General features: G+C 37.8%; 3 protein-coding genes and 1 long non-coding RNA gene across 8 annotated transcripts in view; 3 read left to right on the top strand and 1 right to left on the bottom strand.

Moving 5' to 3' along the window:
• The window catches only part of LOC112449744 (trichohyalin), a 14,754-nt gene extending 9,872 nt beyond the window's left edge, over positions 1 to 4,882 (bottom strand). The window contains exons 1-2 of the mRNA XM_025002040.2: positions 3,840 to 4,882; positions 2,394 to 2,534 (exon numbers count right to left, since the gene is read on the bottom strand). Of these exons, the coding sequence (XP_024857808.2) occupies positions 2,394 to 2,534; positions 3,840 to 4,109 (411 nt within the window). The 5' untranslated portion in view covers positions 4,110 to 4,882. The remainder of the gene's footprint in view (positions 1 to 2,393; positions 2,535 to 3,839) is intronic.
• Positions 1,207 to 1,823, top strand: LOC112449745. Its single transcript, XR_005233749.1, has 3 exons — positions 1,207 to 1,370; positions 1,473 to 1,678; positions 1,747 to 1,823. It is a non-coding gene; the product is annotated as an uncharacterized LOC112449745 (long non-coding RNA).
• A 1,608-nt stretch (positions 4,883 to 6,490) lies between the features above and the next one.
• Positions 6,491 to 14,828, top strand: lyve1b (lymphatic vessel endothelial hyaluronic receptor 1b). 3 transcript variants are annotated; one of them, XM_017438434.3, is made up of 7 exons: positions 6,491 to 6,606; positions 8,781 to 8,946; positions 9,317 to 9,456; positions 10,681 to 11,067; positions 12,235 to 12,304; positions 12,558 to 12,695; positions 14,197 to 14,828. In XM_017438434.3, exons 1-7 carry the CDS (start codon positions 6,522 to 6,524, stop codon positions 14,198 to 14,200), a joined length of 990 nt encoding a protein of 329 aa, XP_017293923.1. In that variant the 5' UTR covers positions 6,491 to 6,521; the 3' UTR covers positions 14,201 to 14,828. The 3 variants fall into 3 exon arrangements, with proteins under 3 accessions (XP_017293923.1, XP_017293922.1, XP_017293921.1); XM_017438433.3 differs by having other exon boundaries at positions 12,238 to 12,304; positions 12,558 to 14,828; XM_017438432.3 differs by having other exon boundaries at positions 12,558 to 14,828.
• A 1,851-nt stretch (positions 14,829 to 16,679) lies between these two features.
• lg11h12orf29 (linkage group 11 C12orf29 homolog) overlaps positions 16,680 to 17,771 on the top strand; it is a 20,223-nt gene continuing 19,131 nt past the window's right edge. For all 3 annotated transcript variants that reach the window (XR_005233745.1, XM_017438446.3, XM_017438445.3), the window contains exon 1: positions 16,680 to 16,895. Coding sequence is in view for 2 of the 3 variants with exons in the window: in XM_017438446.3 (XP_017293935.1) it covers positions 16,806 to 16,895 (90 nt within the window). In the remaining variant the exon portion in view is untranslated. The remainder of the gene's footprint in view (positions 16,896 to 17,771) is intronic.

Here is a 17,771-nt window from a genome sequence, read left to right as displayed (position 1 = left end):
TTTTGAACCTTTTCACAAGATTCTAATTTTCTGATATGATGAATTTGAGATTTTCATTTGTTGTCATTTGTAATCATCAAAATTAAACGAAATAAACATTTGAAATATATGAGTTTGTATGTAATGTATGAATATAATATACACGTTTCACTTTTTAAATGGAATTACTGAAATCAATCTACTTTTTCATGATATTCTAATTTTATGACCAGCACCTGTATGTTGCTCAGATATGTAATGTTTTCTGAGCTGATTTATACTCAGCACCAATACCGAAGGTATGTCAACCTCAGGAACTTGAATATAAAGGGTCCCATCTTATTTTCCAAAAAATTAAATAAAATAAGTAAAGTTAGTTTAATGATATTTAGTAATTCTGTTTGATTTTTGTCAGTGTGAAATCTTCTTATCTAATTATTAGAAACAACAAATCCACAATTGTTTCCCTAGATCAACAAGGATGCGCCACATGTTCCCACTTTGGTTCTGAGGAGTTCTTACTCTAGACTTCTTCCACCACAGAGGATACAGTGACGTTTCAGAACATGCTGACTTTTTCAATTCTGTTTTCTAAAATGCTATTTCTGCTTCTTAATAAATGGGGGTTTAGTGCTCGCACCCTGATTACTACCGGCCTGATGTTCTTTTGTTTCTGCTGCTGTACATCAGTACACCATATGACCAAACAAAATTTTACAAAACAAAACAAAAACAAATAAAAAAACAACAACAATGCATAAACATGCATTAAGACAACATAGGCAGAGGAAACCCAGTCCTGTTTGGATCTCTGCAGCTGTCATACTTCACTGTAGAAAAAATCATTCAGCACTTAAATGGGGCATAGACAGTTGGACTTTTTTCTGAATAAATGGACATTTTGATATCATTAACCATTTTTTACTCAATTGCAGTTTAAGTTTTATGATTTTTGAAGATTTTACCATGTAATGTTCAACTTATAGTGAGATTACCACACACTCCAACTTTTGAGCTGTACAAACTTTCCAAATCTTGGTAAACTTTTCTTTTTTTCCCAAAAGATATTTACACTTCTTATATAATTTATACTTCAAAACAAAGACACATTTGGCTTCAGTCACCCAGTGTGTCTCTCAAATCCGTCCCCAGAATGGAGAGCGTGAACACATCCAAACTCTCATTGACTTTCATTAAATACTGTCAGGGAGTAGGTTTATGCGTGCTTCCAGGGTGCTCCTCCAGAGGGCGTTTTCGGCAGGAGTCGCAGAGGCGGGTCATCAGCTGCAGGTGCGCTGTTTGAATCACCTGCAGGTCGTCTGCTTCATCAGCGGTGGTGTACTTAAGGAGCTGGAGGCCAGTCACTCACCGCCGGAGTGTTACTATTAATGGTAACTCTCAGACCTCCAGCGTATAGAGTATCCTTAGTGGTTTATTCTCTGATCATCGTTGTGGTTTTCCGTGCTGATACTCCCTGTGTTTTTTCCCTTCAGGCGATTACATCTGCGACACTTACCTGGTCGGGTTTGTGTTCACTCTGTTCCTGTGGAGTCAAGACTGGAACCGGTTTTTGTGCACACCTGTCCGCCCTGCCCTACTGCCTACAATTAAGTCTGGTCGTTCCGGAGAGCGCTGGTGATCTCATTGTCTATCCGAATCTGGATTTCCCTTCCTCGGCTGAGGATTCCTTCATCTGGAAGTAGGTGGGCTGCTAAATGCGACCAGAGCTCCGGCGTCCTCACGCTAACAAATCAATTGTGTTTTCAGTGGACCTGAGAGACCTGAGCTGCTCCGTTTTCTCCTGGAAGTCACCTTTCACCTGCGAAATAAACCTTTTAACTGAGTACGGTTCTCTCTGTGAGTTTCTCTGCATGTGGGTCAGTTATCTGAACAAAGCCATGACAAATACGAGCTCAGAATCTTCCTTTCAAAACTGAAAGTAAAGGCTCTTTTTAATTTATTATATCTCCTACATAAAAGACTGGAGACACAAAGAAGTTGTCTTGTGTGATGAACAGACTCTTCTTACAGATCAGGGAACTTTTTAATAGAACTTAGAGTTTTTGCTCAGCGACTGTTTGTTTGAGGCTTAATTTCAACTCTGCATTTCTGTCTGTTTGTCTCATAAAAAGTGCTGCCAGTGACTGAGAGACATGGTGACCCCAATGACCCTTGTTTGTTTTAATTTTAGTTTCTTTTATACCTTCTTTGGACTTTGTCATTGAGTATTTAAGCTGTAAAAACAATACACAGCTCCCATCACAATAACACCATATATTGTATATATAACATGATATGGTATATCGTATATGTAGTTTCAGAGTACACTGAATAAAATCTTACAAAGTGAGGCCAAGTATTTTAATCTCTTAATGGATTTGTAGTTTAAATCGTTGCGCGATGTCTAAATGTACCTCTTTCACTTGCATCTGCAGCTCCTGGTTCATGTTCCTGAGGTTCCTCATGGTCAGCTCGTTCTCTGTGCGCATCATGATCCGCTCCATGTGGATCTCGTTTGATAAGTACTTGTTTTCCTTCTTCAGGTCCTCACATTCCTGAGGGAAGGGGGACATTATCAATGGGTGTGTGATGAGAAGTGAAAGATTTACAGATTTTTTGTGATTTAAAAACATCCAAAACCATACATGCCTCGTTCCAACCATCTACTTCCTCCTCAAACTTCTTTCTACTGACTGTGTAGGTCTATTAGGTTGACTGATGTCTGTGCTGCTTGGGTGGTTTTTTTTAGGCTCATTTAATAGGCTAACTAATCTGTGGCTCATGGTGCCTTCCTGACCTCAGCATCTTCAGTAGCTAAAAGGTAAAAAGTGCAACACACTTGATTTGGGTGTTTAAAAACTAAATATTTTCAGGACTTTTTCATCTCCATGACACTCGGGACGAGTGAAGGAGCCTGAACAGCTACTGAATTGACTTTGTGATGAGATCTGGTCTTCACTGAGATAACTGAACTGGTTCAAAAATGCAGATTTTGCATAAAAAGGCTGTTAGGCTGGGGACGCTGAGGGTCAGTGGTCAGAGCAGTCATACTCCAATGAGATAGTTGGAGGTGCAGTATGCCACATGTTGAAGTGTCCCTTGGTAAGACACCCTAACCCCTAATTATCTCCTATGTGTGCCCCATCAGTGTAAGAATGCAATCTAAAGCACTGATTATTCTCTATACAATGACTTATTCGGATTAGCTTTGCAGAGATGTAGCAGAGTGCTGTGTGAGCGTGTGTGTGGATACAAAAATGAGGGCTCAGATTGTGTTGTAAAGTGCTTTGAGTGGTCTAGTTGGTTAGAAAGGTGCTATATAAGTACAGTCCATTTACCATTTAAGCTGTCAGGTAGTTTGTCTTGCACTCATCTGGGAGGTCAGGGCATGCTAATCCTCCAGATCTTGGCTTTTAAACAAGAAAACTAAGCATAATTTGTTCTCTGGAATTAATCTGTTGATAAGTGTAGTAGATGTAATGGCACTGCCATTGATAGAAAGACTATCATGTTTGGAAAGGGATGAACATTTAACACCTTATCTCCAAATAAATCCTTCTGAAACCTCTTATCAACGACATTCTGTGAGATGGGGGGATTCAGACGATGGAGGAATCTTGCTGAAAGTTTTTAACATTTAAAAGGCAACAATGAGGCAAGACTCCTTGTACGTTCTGCAAGGAGCAGTAAATGTACTAAAACTATATATATATATATATATATATATATATATATATATATATATATATATATATATGTATATATACATAAAGCTTAGCAAATGTTTAAAAGTTAACATTTTACTTTCTAGTTTCAGTGTCCAGACTTCTGATTTTTTTGCACCCTCCTCCTGTCCTTACCTTCCTCTTTCGGACCAGTTCTCCTTGTAGGTGGTTAATCTGGAGGAAGGAGCCACCGGAGGTCACGATGCTGACCGGCCGGACCGCCCGTACGGGCCGCCTGGGGGCCCTGGCGAGAACTTTAATCTCTTCTGTTACCCCGTACCCAAAGTGGCCTCCTCTGTTCATGCTGCTGCTGCTGCTCATGGAGAAAGATTTGTGCAAGCTGCTGTCTGCTGAGGATTTCCCGGCCGTCTGCAGGTCTGTATGGGACCTGGCCCGAATTGACATTTCAAAGCCAGATGGTTGTAGTTCCAACAAAATGTCTTCCGAATGACGCTCAGATAGAAAGATGGAAGCTGCTTGTTGGACCAGTGAACTGAATGTGGTTCTCAGTTTCAGGCTGAGTTCACTGGGCGTATCCTGTCCCAAACTGTCATTTATTAATCACTAGGTAATGTGATAGGACCACACGGGACAGAGGCACAGTAAACATCACCTGTCCGATGGTAAAAGGAAACCTTTCATCTCTGCTGAATTAACTTTTCCACATAAAATCTTTAAACATGTTGCCACTCATACAACATAACTCATACAAAAAAAAACAACAACAAAAAACATTCAAATGTGCTTCCCAATCAGGAATAGTGCGCTGTGATCTTCAGTAGCAGTACATTGTACAATGTAGACAAAATTAGAAGAAACCGAAAATAAAAAAACAAAAAAAAAATCCACATACATAGAAAAATATGGGTGGGACACCCTACTCTTCTGCCTCGGATGGGTTGTTTGTTCTAGGCTTAATTTCTACTCTGCCTTTCATGGTTGCTGTCAGGGAGTGAAAGACACAGGTGTGTGGTTACTATGGTGACTCAAATCAGCTTTAACTTGTCTTTTGATGATTTGGTTCTCTTTACACTCCTTATGCAGTTTGTAAATCAAAACGTTGGCATTTTCTCATCTTGGATCATTACAAAAGCACATCCCAACCAACCATTAAGCTGCATAAAAGAAAGTTGACGGATGTTGGGATTTCTGGCAAAAACTTCACTGGGACCCTTTCATTTTTCTTTCAGAAATGTTCTACTTAGCTCCTGCCATTTAAGGAATGTTACACAAATATAGAGCCTTTCCAATCTGATTGTTGTAGATGTTTAAAGAATGTGAATCGCCTGAAGGAATACTTCTGTTCTTCACTGGATTCTTTAGAAAATGTAGGGTTTGTGAAATTTCCTTTGTTTAGTCAGTGAGTGAAACAATTAAGAACCTGAGGTTAGCAAGCACTTGAGGGCAGGATGGTCAAGTCTGTTTTTTAACAGACTGTTTCAATTACACCTCTTTACAAATGACAAAAAAAATGTGTCCTAGAATTTCATGAAGTCCCAGCAGCAGATCTCATTGATGCAGCCTTTTATAAATGACATCATAAAATAGGGTAGTGTCATCCTCCAAACACTATCCAACATAGACAAATTTAGCAACATACATTTAAAAAATTCATCATCCACTCGTTTTTCTTTGTTTGTTTTTTTCTCAATATCGGTAAAACAGACCACAATGGCCGTACTTGAAACAAATTTTGAAAATTGCAATCTGGAAAGGGTGACACACATTATCCACTTTTCCAGCTCCTATCTGTATATGGGCACTGTATTCCCACACAACTTGTTTCTAGTGCCTCGCACTGCAGCCTGAAGCCGACAGGAAGCTCCATTATTTACCTGATATACCCTGAGCCATGGCAGTAGGACATGTTGAACCCCTTCGTCTCCTCTAGAACCTCCTCACTGTTAGCAGAGTATAATACTGTAAACACAGCAGTGGATAGATGCTAACAGCTGTTCATGGATTAGATACACTTTTGACTAAAAGTTGCTGCTTTGAATCGCCAACCAAAATAATATATGCTGTGTTGCTGGGGCTTGACCTGGACTGCAGTGACTGTGTCCAAGTAGCCAAATAGCTCATTTTAGCTCCTAATCCTATAAATAAGGTGATGTGCAATCTGACACATCTCTTAGCGCTCAGAGAATGTGTTGTGAATAACTTTCAGATAACACCACACCACTATTTAGCAGAATTTCTGTAAAACTGACTGAGTTACAGCTATTTCTGGGTTTTAGGTCAGTTGGCTGTGGTTGACTTCAATTGTTAATGAATTGTAGATGTACATCTAAAGACAACTATCATGTGTTCATGAGATATTTTGTGAATACGACAGACATTATTGTCCACATTTTGGTTTTTGGTGGTGGGTGACACAAATATTTGTTGAAGAACTTACTAAAAGTGGAGGAATCTCCTGTTCCCACTGCATTGGTCAAGTAAACAGATTTCCGACAAATATGCTGACAAGGCAGAAAAACAATCAGACCACTCAACACTCAACAGAGCAAAACTCAAATACTGCATGTTAAGGAATGAAGCAAATGGGCAACATTATTTAATATTTACCCCAGAATCATCCCTTTTCTCCCAACCAGCTTAGTTCTGGATGTCATATATTTGTCATCTGATGACCAAAACAATGGTAAAAACAAACACAGTGCGAGCTGCGATCTTTGCCTGTGGATATGTGTGGTATCTCGCACAAAGGTCATCAGGCAGAGTTGACTCCTGTTTTCCTGTTTCCTGTACATCGCACCACTCCCCCCTTCAGTCTTCCATCTTCAGCCACTTCAGGGATATTTCTCATCGAAAAACATGGCAAGACTTTGCTATTTTAGACCGTTTTTAGTCCTGTTTTTTGCTGCCTTGATAAAATTCTCTGAATCCAGTCTAACTAAAGGTAAGAGTTATTTATTTTCTTTATTATAAGCTAGAACATTTCGCAAATCTAAAGTTTTGAAATTCAATTTCATTTTGTAGCTTTTGCTTATATTGGTGCCATAGGATTGCTACTGAAAATAAATCTGAGTTTGCTGCCATCTGATTACTCTGTTGTGATTTTAAAACTTAGGCATGTGATTTTTTTTTTTGCTGTTTGTCTCTTTTTAAAGGGCTTTCTAATAAAACTAATAGAGGCATTTCAAAGGGGTGGCAAGTAAACGAGTGTCTTGATATTTTGCACAAAATATATAAGCTGCCTTACAGTTGCGTTCAGAGAATTTTCAAGGGACACAAAAGTTGTTTTCAGACATGAGCAACAAACATTTTCTAGGGAATGAGCACACAATTCACATTGGCTTTTGCCAACAAATTAAAGTTTTTGTCTAGAAATGCATTTCCAGGGCACACAGCAGTCTTAAAGCGTGTTTCGACTATGCTACCCTGAAAATTGCCCATTGGAACTTAATTACCTTGAACCATCAACATTTTTTCTGTTGTTGTTTTTCCATTGAAATGAAGTTAATGATGTGTGCCACTTTTCTTCAACAACCTACTGTTGAAGTGTTGCAGTGTTCCGAGTCTACAAGGATGAAGATCTTGTTCAGGTTTCCACAGACTGGAGGAAATTCCAAGGTTGGACTACAGGTCATAGCTTCCTTTCCATAAACCTGGAATAACCTTTTCTGGGGAGGCTGAGGCACGCAATACTTCGATTACTGGAAGACACTCTTCAATTCGGTTTTTAAAACCTAGTACCCCAGTCCGTCATCCTAGAGCTGTTATACCAGTCTTCCCTGTGACATTGAAAAAGTGTGTCAACCACAACAACCCCACTACATCCAGAGCCTTCAGCATCTCAGGGCACACAACATTCATTTCTGTCACTCTGTCATAGGGGACCTTTTGACTACCTTGGCGATCCTTGCCAAGGTGGACTTACTTTTTCCCAGAGTCTTCAAAATATCCTCAAAGTGGTTTTTCCATCTCTAAACAGTATCCTTAGTTCAGGTCTACAGTTCCACATCCAAACCCATCACACAGACATCTGCTTTCCTTTTCTGAATTGTCAAAACGTTTGCCAGAACCTGTTTAAGGCCAAGTGAAAATCCTTCTTCATGACCTCTCCAAATTCCTCCTGCACCTGGGTTTTTTGTTTCAGCAACCATAGAAGCTAATCTCCTTAATGACATTCAGTATATGCCATTTGCCTTAGGTGTCTTCAGGGACAGCTGAGCACTAAAGACTTGTCTTCTTCATATTAACAGCAACCATTATAGCTGATGGTCATCAACATGTCCTCTGGCTGCTGCTGTGACTGGCCCTAAAGACCTTCTTTTGTTGCAGCTCTTGGCAGCCACATCTGCACTGGAGGCCCATTTGGATTTCATGCCCCTAATCTCCCCTGAGACACATGACAAACTCTCCTGGATGTGTGAGTTGAAGATCTCATGGACAAGAGCCTCCTACCAGATTTTCCCAGTTTACCCTGATTACTCATTTAGGTTTACCAGGTTCTCTTGCCATCAGATTTAACTCGCCATAAGGTGGTGATCATCTGATGGCTTTAACCCTCTCCTTATCCAAGTGTCCAAGACATGGAGCCAGGTTTGGTTATATAATCACAAAATCAATCATCGACCTCTGTTCCAAGAAACCTTGATATCAAGTACTCTTATGGACCACCCTATGCTTGGCTTGAACCTGACTCCTAATGAAACATGGTGGTATTTTGAGAAAACCAGATTAAATATGGTGGAAAAATTGTTAGCTGACAGTGCCTCCCCATCTTTCCCTTACTGATGTGACTGCTGTTCCCTTAAATAAATGTAGCATGAAATGTGTGTCCCTGTAACTCATCTGATTAGGAGCTGACCTGGAACAGCCTAAAGGTTTAAAAAAAAAAGTATGATGCATGAATATTTTTTACATTATCTGTTGTTGGTTTTTTGTATTGAGATGCATTCTAATACTCTAAAAGCGTATGGAAGGGTTAACAAAACTCACTGTTCGTTAAACATTCATTTTAAATAAACAAACCAACAGCTGAAAGCAGACCTCTTGATGAGCTAGCATGAGCACAGTTGCACATTTTGTAAAAAAAAAAAAAAAAAGCAAACTTTTGCAACGTTTCAGATGAGCCGCAGACTCAGAGACCTACTGGAGTCTTCATGCTGGTTGAAGAAATAAAGTACACCTTGAACTTCACTGCTGCGCGAGCTGCCTGCCTGTCTCTGAACATCACCATGGCGACCCTAGCTCAGATGGAGGAAGCAGCAGAGGTCGGCCTGCAGACATGCAAGTAGGCTTGAAGCGTGTTTGTGATGTGGAAACAAATAGCAGTTTAGATTAGGACTAAGGTGCATCAATTAAACAAAAATGAAAAATAACTATTGAACCAAGTGCATAAAATCAGATTTCCTCAGCAATAATAGATATTACTGTATTCAAGAGAAAATCTTTAATTGTATTTATAAATTTGTGTCTAAATGTGTTAAATAAATGTATAATTCTGTTATAAACATGTAGACTTTGGTAATGGCCTTTTTATTCATCATGCACTGAGGCTGTAATCAGGAGTTTTCACTTTAACAAGCTGTTCTTCCTCCCACTGAGGCAAACAGTTTTTGTTCTGATGTTACATTAATCGGTCCTTTATTTGCTGTTAACAGATTTGGTTGGATCGCTGAAGAAATTGCAGTTGTACCGCGCGCAATATCTAACATTAAGTGTGGACAGGGAAAAACTGGGGTCGTGAAGTGGATGGCACCACTTTCTAAGCTGTTTGGTGTCTTCTGCTTCAATGCTTCAGGTACTGTTGATTTACTAGACCACACCACAAATCCTCTGTGAGCTTAAAACAAATGAACAAAAAAAAAAAGTGATGAAGGTTTTTTTTGTCTCAACCTTCTGAATGTGTTCCAGTCAAGTTTTACGTTTTTTGATGTTTTGAATAAAAAGATATTTCCTTTAATTTGGTTAACAATGCCATTTGAACAGACAAAATAAATTTAGATAGCTTTAATTTAGTTTTGGGTGTTCATTCAACTTCATCACTATTTGTATTCCCGGTCAAAAATGATCACTCGTTGGGAATGACAGTGGGAGACATCAGACATATAAAACTGGCTTCAGCAGATGGACATAAGTCTGTTCTCACACTCTCAGGCACATAGTGGACACACGCACACTCTCACAATCCCAACATTGGTTCAATCCCAACCTAACCTTTTGTCACAGCTCTGGTTGAGGCCTTGGTCGCAACTTATTCTGCGGCAGCATGAAGACCAACAACGTACTGTTATTGAAGATCTCAGTTTGGATCATAACACTGGTGACGAGGAACGAGGCTAGGAACCTGACCTGAAAGATACAAAGGAGAAAGAGTCAGAGGTTGAAGACCATGCAGAATATAATTCAGATCAATCTGCAACTGAGAGCCCCGCTGAAGTTGCTGTTCCATCCTGTTCAAGGAATGGGGGTATATCTTTGCATAAATTTAATGACAAAACCAAATTTTATCTATAGCTTCAGCTGTAATTTTGGGAGTATGTCTTCTTTTTTTGTTAATAAAATCATACTTATAAGTTTTAAACAACAAAAACTTTTTCTGAGCCATTATTAAAAATCTGAAACGATTTAAAAACAAATGTCCTTGATTGACTTAAGTAATCCGTGACAAATAGTTCGAGTTTCATCAACAAGTTGCATGAGCTCAGATCAGTGAGGCCTACAGGAGTTAAAAACAAACAGAAGATTTAAATTTGTACTACCATTACCTGATGATACATGTATTATCACTGATTTGTAATCAAATCTATTGGGGCGGTCATTTTTGACTGGGAGCACAAACATAGTGAGCAGGGAATGACCACAACAGGAGGGTTGAACGTGGCTATAGAGCTGATGTAGCTTTTTTGTTTGAACTCCCCGTCAGGACTTTATCTGCTTGACCTTCCTATCATTTCATAAAGTCAGTCCTCTTCAGCCAGAACAAAAGCTGTGGAATCAGCTAAACGACTTCCTGTTTCCTCAGCCCTTTCAGGTCAGGACGAAGCTATAAAAACATCCACAGCCTCACTGACAGCGCTGAGCCGGACCTCTTCACCTTCGGTCAGACCAACAACCTCTCCACTTTTAACCAAACGGCCAATAACCACCCCCCCGCCCAAGAAAACAACCTCAGATTCAGCTTTTACTCCCCTGGTCAAGACAACAGGCCCTACTGGGATTTCCTCCTCCTCTTCCCCACCTCCTAAAGCCATCATCACTCATAGTCCTGGTTCTCCTGATCACCGTTTGACCTCGGAACCTGCTGATGTCAGTTTGGCCTTTTCAACTCCCCACCTGACCTCAAACTGCTGTGTTTCCTCTGAGCCAGAGCTGCTGCAGTCTCCGAGTTCTGCCAAATTTATTCTAGGAGGTATTTCATTGTGTCTCAGTTTGGCTTTCATTTATTGAGTTGTCTTCCTTTGGTTTGCCAGTAAAACATCACACAATAACCAAGCTGATTCAGTATTCAAACTACCGTTTTCTGTACGTTTTTTGCACTCTAACTACTTCTGCGTGCTTTATGCTATTTTAGCTTGCATCTGCTGACATTTATTAAAACATTCAGCTCATTGAGGAGATGGGAGCTATGACTTTTGGTTTAGGTTATTAAAGTATTTAACTTTATTTATGAAGATGTTTCTCATACAATACATTGAGATCGCTTTATTTCCTTCAAAAACATCGTTCTTTGAAATCTGTTTCAGCAAACTCGCTTTGATTTAGTCTTCTTGTGCTACATTTTAGGTTTTAGCTACATTTCTCCTTCTTGTCGCTTTTTGGTAGCTTTTACTTTCTGTTAGTCTTTTGTTATTTTTAGTTAATAGCTAGCCTTTTGCTACTTTTAGCTAACAGCTAGTCTTTTGCTACTTTTAGCTTCTAGCTAGCATTTTGCTACTTTTAGTAGCTAGCCTTTTGTCATTTTTTCATCATTTTTTTTAGCAAACATTTCGTTGATTTTAGCTAAAGTTTTGGTACTTTTAGCTTATAGCTAGTCTTTTATTATGTTCAGCTTCTAGCTACCATTTAGCTACTTTTACTTTATAGCTAGCCTTAGCTACATTTAGCATTTAGCTAGTGTTTTGCCACATTTGGTTGTTAACTAAGGTGACCAGACGTCCCCGATTTTCTGGATGACCTATCGCAGGCTAAAGTTGTGCTCGGAAATGTCCCCAATTTTAACATTTTATGAATGAGAAAAAAAAATGTGTGCAGACTGGAATTAAGGTAGCCGGGTAGAAAGCGCGAGTGAGCTTGTTGCGCACAACAACAGCTATTATGTAGGTGCGGTGTAAGAGAGAGAGAGTAGGAGAAATCGTAACAGGATAATTTAAAAAAAAAGATTGTGGCCATTAGGGGGCAGAAAAACACCAAAACAAAACAGCTGTGGCACAGATGCAAACATCAGCACTTCAAATGAATATGACTTACATAATTTAATGTAAACTATCTATAGACTAATAATGAGAAATAAACTGTTGGTAAAATAATCTCCATTGCACCATCTGTGTCACCTCCTGACTGTTTTCTCCTTCTTCAGCAGCACTCATCAGTCTCTGTGCTGCTCTTCTCATCATGACAGCTGCAGCTGCTGTTTGGTGCGGCAAACTGTGAGTCGTGCTTTCTCATTGATTGAATTACTTAAAACACATCAAAAATGTTGTTTTGCTTGTTCAGGTCTATGTGATCATTAACGTGACAGAAAAGAGGGTCATTGAATTATAAAAATAAGACTCATGTTGCTTTGTTTGCAATTTCTTGTGTTGTTTTGTAGCGGGAAGCGGTTTAACAAACAGATGATGTGATTTTAGTGATCCGTGAACACTGTGTTTTGAAATCTCCCCTCTCTTTTTTAAAAAAAAGGAGTACTTCTTGTTGGCGTCGGCAGCAGAAGGACGACATGGAGACGGAGATGTGGAGGAACCCTAACTGTGAACCTGAAGCCGAGGAGGGCCTTGATGAGGAAGAGCAGGACCCAAAGTACTCCAGTGATTTAACTCTGTGTGTGAACCCATATTTCAAAGTAAACTCTTCAGACTAGCTGATGCTTCAACAGAGGTTCAGGTTCGGATTTCTGATGCCCGAAAGTGTTCATAAACAACAAACATCCAGGAGGTCATTCAGCTCCAGCTGCAAGAGCGACTGGACATCATCTTTCACTCTTGGCTGCTGGTTAGATTATCGTATCAGTTCCACTTAATGTTCAAACTGAAAAACTAGTTTTAATCTCTTGAGGCATAAATTAGCTTCCGATGAAACAGGTTTGTCAACAAAAGTAACTGAAATATAAACTGTGGATGCGTCCACAAGCTTAAAAAACATCACATTAACGCTTCAGTTCACAGCTCCAACAACCAGACAGAACCAGATTGAATTCAAGCATATTTACTTTGCAGTGAACTGATTGATGTGGTTTTTCCTTTCTCTGATATGAAAGGCTTAGAACTAAATTAACATACCTGCTGCTGAAGTGCTGTTTGTGTTCTTTACACATAAGTCTTTGTTTGCTAGGACCACATGCAGAAAATGCATTTCATCTGGATAAAAAAATTAAATACAAGTTAACACTACAATATAATAACAAACAAATTAATAAATGAATGAATAAAAGGAAAAAAGAAGCATTTCTTTACAGCACCAAATCAAAAATAGAAAATAACTACAACAAAATTTAAGTAAACAAACAAATAAATAACTATGTAAAGACATTAAATAATATTTAGATCAACACAATGTACATAACAAAGTAAGAAGGCTAAATAATAATAATAAAAATAATAATAAAAAAAGGAACAATTGTAGCATAAAGAAGGACTCAGTCATCTTCCAGTAACTGTTCTCTCTGAAGATCATTCTGATTTGAGTGAATCTGGATTGTCCTGGGACGCGTGTAAACACCCTGGACATCTAATCAGTTATTTACAGGTGTTTACATGCTTTCTGAAGGCTTGCGAAGAAAACGTGCTTCATAATTAAAATGAGATATGTTTAGTTGATTATTAATTCATTGGAAAATAAGAAATGATTATTGAATATTATTTGTGTGCAAATATTCAAGTGTTTCAACAAGCTTTCTCTTCTGTCTTACAAGAAAACTGTACTCAGTTATGACTAAAAGAATCTTCGGACAGAGTAAAATAAAACTTTTCTGCTCAGCCCTGAAGGTCTTTTAACCTCCCCACAGCAATCTGAATGTCCCAGTTGTTCTCAAACTGTATTTGATAACAAACTGAGGGTGACTGCAGTTCGGTTCATTTTGCAGTCACTTCGTTCGAGTTAGTTTTTGTGTTTGTTGTGTGAAGACCTTCTTCCCCTTGTTTTGTCTTTGTTTCATTTTGTAACCTGAGAAAAAAAATTTTTTTTTTGCTTATTGTTTTTAAGTCTAGCAGAGAAAAGATAAAGAAAAAGAAAACTGTAAAGACAAACTTAAGCTTAACCTTTAAGAGAATTGTGCTGGCTTGCCTGTCGTCTGACTCCTGCTGCAAACATCACCGCTCCACAGGTGACTTTGGACGGAACGTGGACCCCTGACCCTCCACGGGCTCTGGACTTTAACCTGCCTCCTTGTCGTGGTTCTGTTGAGGCCCGAGCAGCCTCCAAGGTCCTTAAAGACGAAGTGACGCCTGGCCCCTCCACAGCTTCTGATCCAGGGAGGCACCTATAACTCTGTGTGATGAGAAAGAAAAAAGAAGAATGGATTTGGGGTCTGGCTGTTTCATTTTAACCTATCCAAATTGATGAATAACATCTGTTTCCACTCTGATGTTTCATCAACCTAATATGACAGCCTGTCAGAATTAATAACATCTTCTAACCAAATTCGAAAGTGAACTATTTATCAAAATAGTTTAAAGTTTTCCAAATTGTCACACTGTTAAGAAACCGAAAACGTCAATCCTACAATCCAAAAAATCTGTTCAAAGAATTCTTCAAATAAACACTATTTCACCTTAGATCCTTAAAGTATTACTTGTTGCTGTGTTTTATCTTAATAAATCCTCATTCAAAGTTATTACTTAATAGTCATTCCTCACAAAAAAAATTCCCAAAACTCTTATTTTTGTTGTGTCATCTTAATTGTTTATTGTTGATGCTATTTTCTTGATTTAGTTTTATTTTTGTAATAAACCCACCTTAAAGACAAAATGTGGTGTTCTCCTTATTGGGTGTGAACATTATAACAAAGAGTTCCCTGTGATGAACGAATTTCAACCTTCAGTTGTTGAGCTCAGATAAACGGTAAATTTAATCTCAAGACTGAACTGATTGATTGAACGATTGAAACTTACATACGTTTTACAACACCAGATCAAAACGGTCTTGGAAAGAAAAGAAGTAAAATTTAAAAAGTAAGTATGTAAATAGTTAAATAAAAAATTAAATAAATAAAGTTTTTTTTACAACAAAGAATTAGTTGAGGCTGGAACAGAATTTAATTAAAGAAATATTTGTTTTATAACATGAAAACAGAAAAAGTTGAGTCAGAATGTAAGTAAGGAAAGTTAAAACAAAGTATTTGTCAAAATATGATGATTGACTTATGAATATTTTATTTATCCCTGAGGGTATATTTATTTAATAAATAAATAGAAATGATAAGATTTGCACAGCCTTTTATCAATATTTCCATGAGAAAAACAGTTTTTTAATAAACAACAGCTATAGCTCAGCCCTGGTTGTTGTTTTTTAAGTCCTTTTTTATAAAAATCCTACTTGGGCAAAAATTGTTAAACTGACCTTTTTTATTCTTTTGTAAAAGCATCTCAAACTTTTACAGTTATTTGTGATTTATCCACTTTCAGGCTAAAAGCGAGACTTCTACTGATTCTTGTTTTTCTTAGGAATATTTCTGTTGTCTCCTTTGGAGTATTATGACTAACATTTTTTTGTTCTGACCATTGCCTGCAAGAGAAACTATTTTGTTCCTAAATGTTGTCTATGTCTTTGAAATAAAGCCATATAACAATTCTAGGTCACTCATTGTACCACATTTAACATGTTGTGTGGAAGTTTGGGGGAATGCATACAAAACAAATTTACAGCCATTATATGTCTTACAAAAAAAATCAATCCGTATACTACATAAAGTGGGATATTGGGAACATACAAACCAGTTATTTATCAAATCAAATATACTGAAATTCTGGGACCTGGTAATATTTAAAACTTCACAATTTATGTTTAAGGTCCGAAATCAAAAACTTCCACACAATATACAGAAAATGTTTAGTGACAGAGAGGGTGGTTATAATTTAAGAGGTGAGGGATATTTTAAAAAACAACATATTAGAACAACCAAGAAGAGTTTTTGTTTGTCTGTGTGTGGAGTAAATGTCTGGAATGGATTGAATGATGAGTTTAAAAAAATTACAAATGTAAACCAATTTAAAAAACGGATTAAAGAAGAGCTCATTTCAAAATATGATATATGAGATGACTGTTTAATAGTCTATAATGCAATTGATGATATAAATAGTATTTAAAATAATTGTACATAGTTGAATATCATGTAAAATGGAAATGATTTGTCTTCGTTTTGATGTTATGAAAGTTAATTGATAATAAATTGACAAGTAGGAAAAGGGCAGGACATTATAAGATGTATCTTCTACCTGTTCTTTTTCGAACAGAATATAAAAAAACAAACAAAAAAAAAACAAATTTGCATGTCACATGGGCAGAATAATTTTGTTATACATTTTATTTCTTAAGTTTGTTTCATTGTATTTCATTTTCTTTTATTTTTTTTTGATTGTTTTTTACTGTTTGTTCGAAATAGGTCATTTCTGTTTTCGTTCTTGAAAAGATTATGCTGTTTAAGCAGTAAATGATTTTATCTTCTGCAAGAAAAACTATATAATTTATTAAAGATAATTATAAGTGATCAACACGTTCCCATATCTGGTTTTCATGTCTTACTGCTGTAGTTACCACCAGTCACCACCGTGGCGCTGTTGAATCTTTTGCGTCTATGTGAGGCGAGAATAAATGTCGTCGAACAAGACACTCATTTCACGCTAGCAGCCTCTTCGCTATTCAGGTTTCTACTTCCGAGTTGTCAATTAACAACATCGTCGGAGGAAACACGCTGGCCAGCGAAACATCGTGAAAATGCGCCGCCTTGGCTCCGTCCAGCAGAAGATCCCGTGTGTTTTTCTCACCGAGGTGAAGGAAGAAGCGTCCAGAAAACGAGACTGTCAGGTGAGGCTGAGAGCAGAGAGCTGCTGGAGCCCAAAACGAACGAGACTGTCTGCTTTTACTGCAACAATTTCACGTTTATGTAAACACTTTAAGTGTATATGTCAGTGTTTCATGATACTGACTTTTTTCTCTCCCGTCAGTAGTGTTAGCTTGATGGTGTTTATAGCATCCTGCAGCAGACGCTCTTTCATTTCCATCCCTGCAATAAAATATCTGATTGTGGTTTCATCATATTCATCATGTTTGAACTGCAGAAGAATGTCACCGTAAATGCAGCACATGTTGCTCTAAGTGTCAGAGTACTTCTCTGCATTGATGATCCAAATCTGAGATGAACCACCACGTTTCCATTTTCATAGTCTCGTCTGTACTGGTTAATCATAAATCCTCTTTTTTCACAGTAAACTTTTTAAAATCATTATATTTCTGCTCATGTTTGTGTGTGCGCGCGCTCATGTGTCTGTTAGCAAAATATCTCAAACTAAGGGGATTAGCTCTTCCTTTTTTCTCTTTTTCATCTTTCTATCATCTTTACATGTTCTTTATCATTTCACTTTCTTTTTTTTTGTCTCTATTTTTCTGACTCAATAATTATTAGCACACAGGCACAAAGGCTTTTATATACCCATATACATACACACAAATACCTTGTTAAGAGATATAATGCATGATTTATATATAAAAACAGCACTTAGTTTATGTATGAATTACAAGGAATTAATCATTAAGGATTATGATACAGTCTAGGTACTTTAGTATTTTTTTTTATTTGAGATAATGGGTGTGGTTTAATTATATGGTTACAAGCACAAGTATGGGCACTTTAAGGTTTGTCACATGGAATATTAACGGAGCCGGTAGCCAACAAAAAAAAAA

Source organism: Kryptolebias marmoratus, linkage group LG11, assembly GCF_001649575.2.
Source record: "Kryptolebias marmoratus isolate JLee-2015 linkage group LG11, ASM164957v2, whole genome shotgun sequence".
Taxonomy (NCBI): Eukaryota; Metazoa; Chordata; class Actinopteri; order Cyprinodontiformes; family Rivulidae; genus Kryptolebias; species Kryptolebias marmoratus.
Note: the sequence above shows the minus strand (reverse complement) of the source record. Positions and strands in the feature narration are given on the sequence as shown.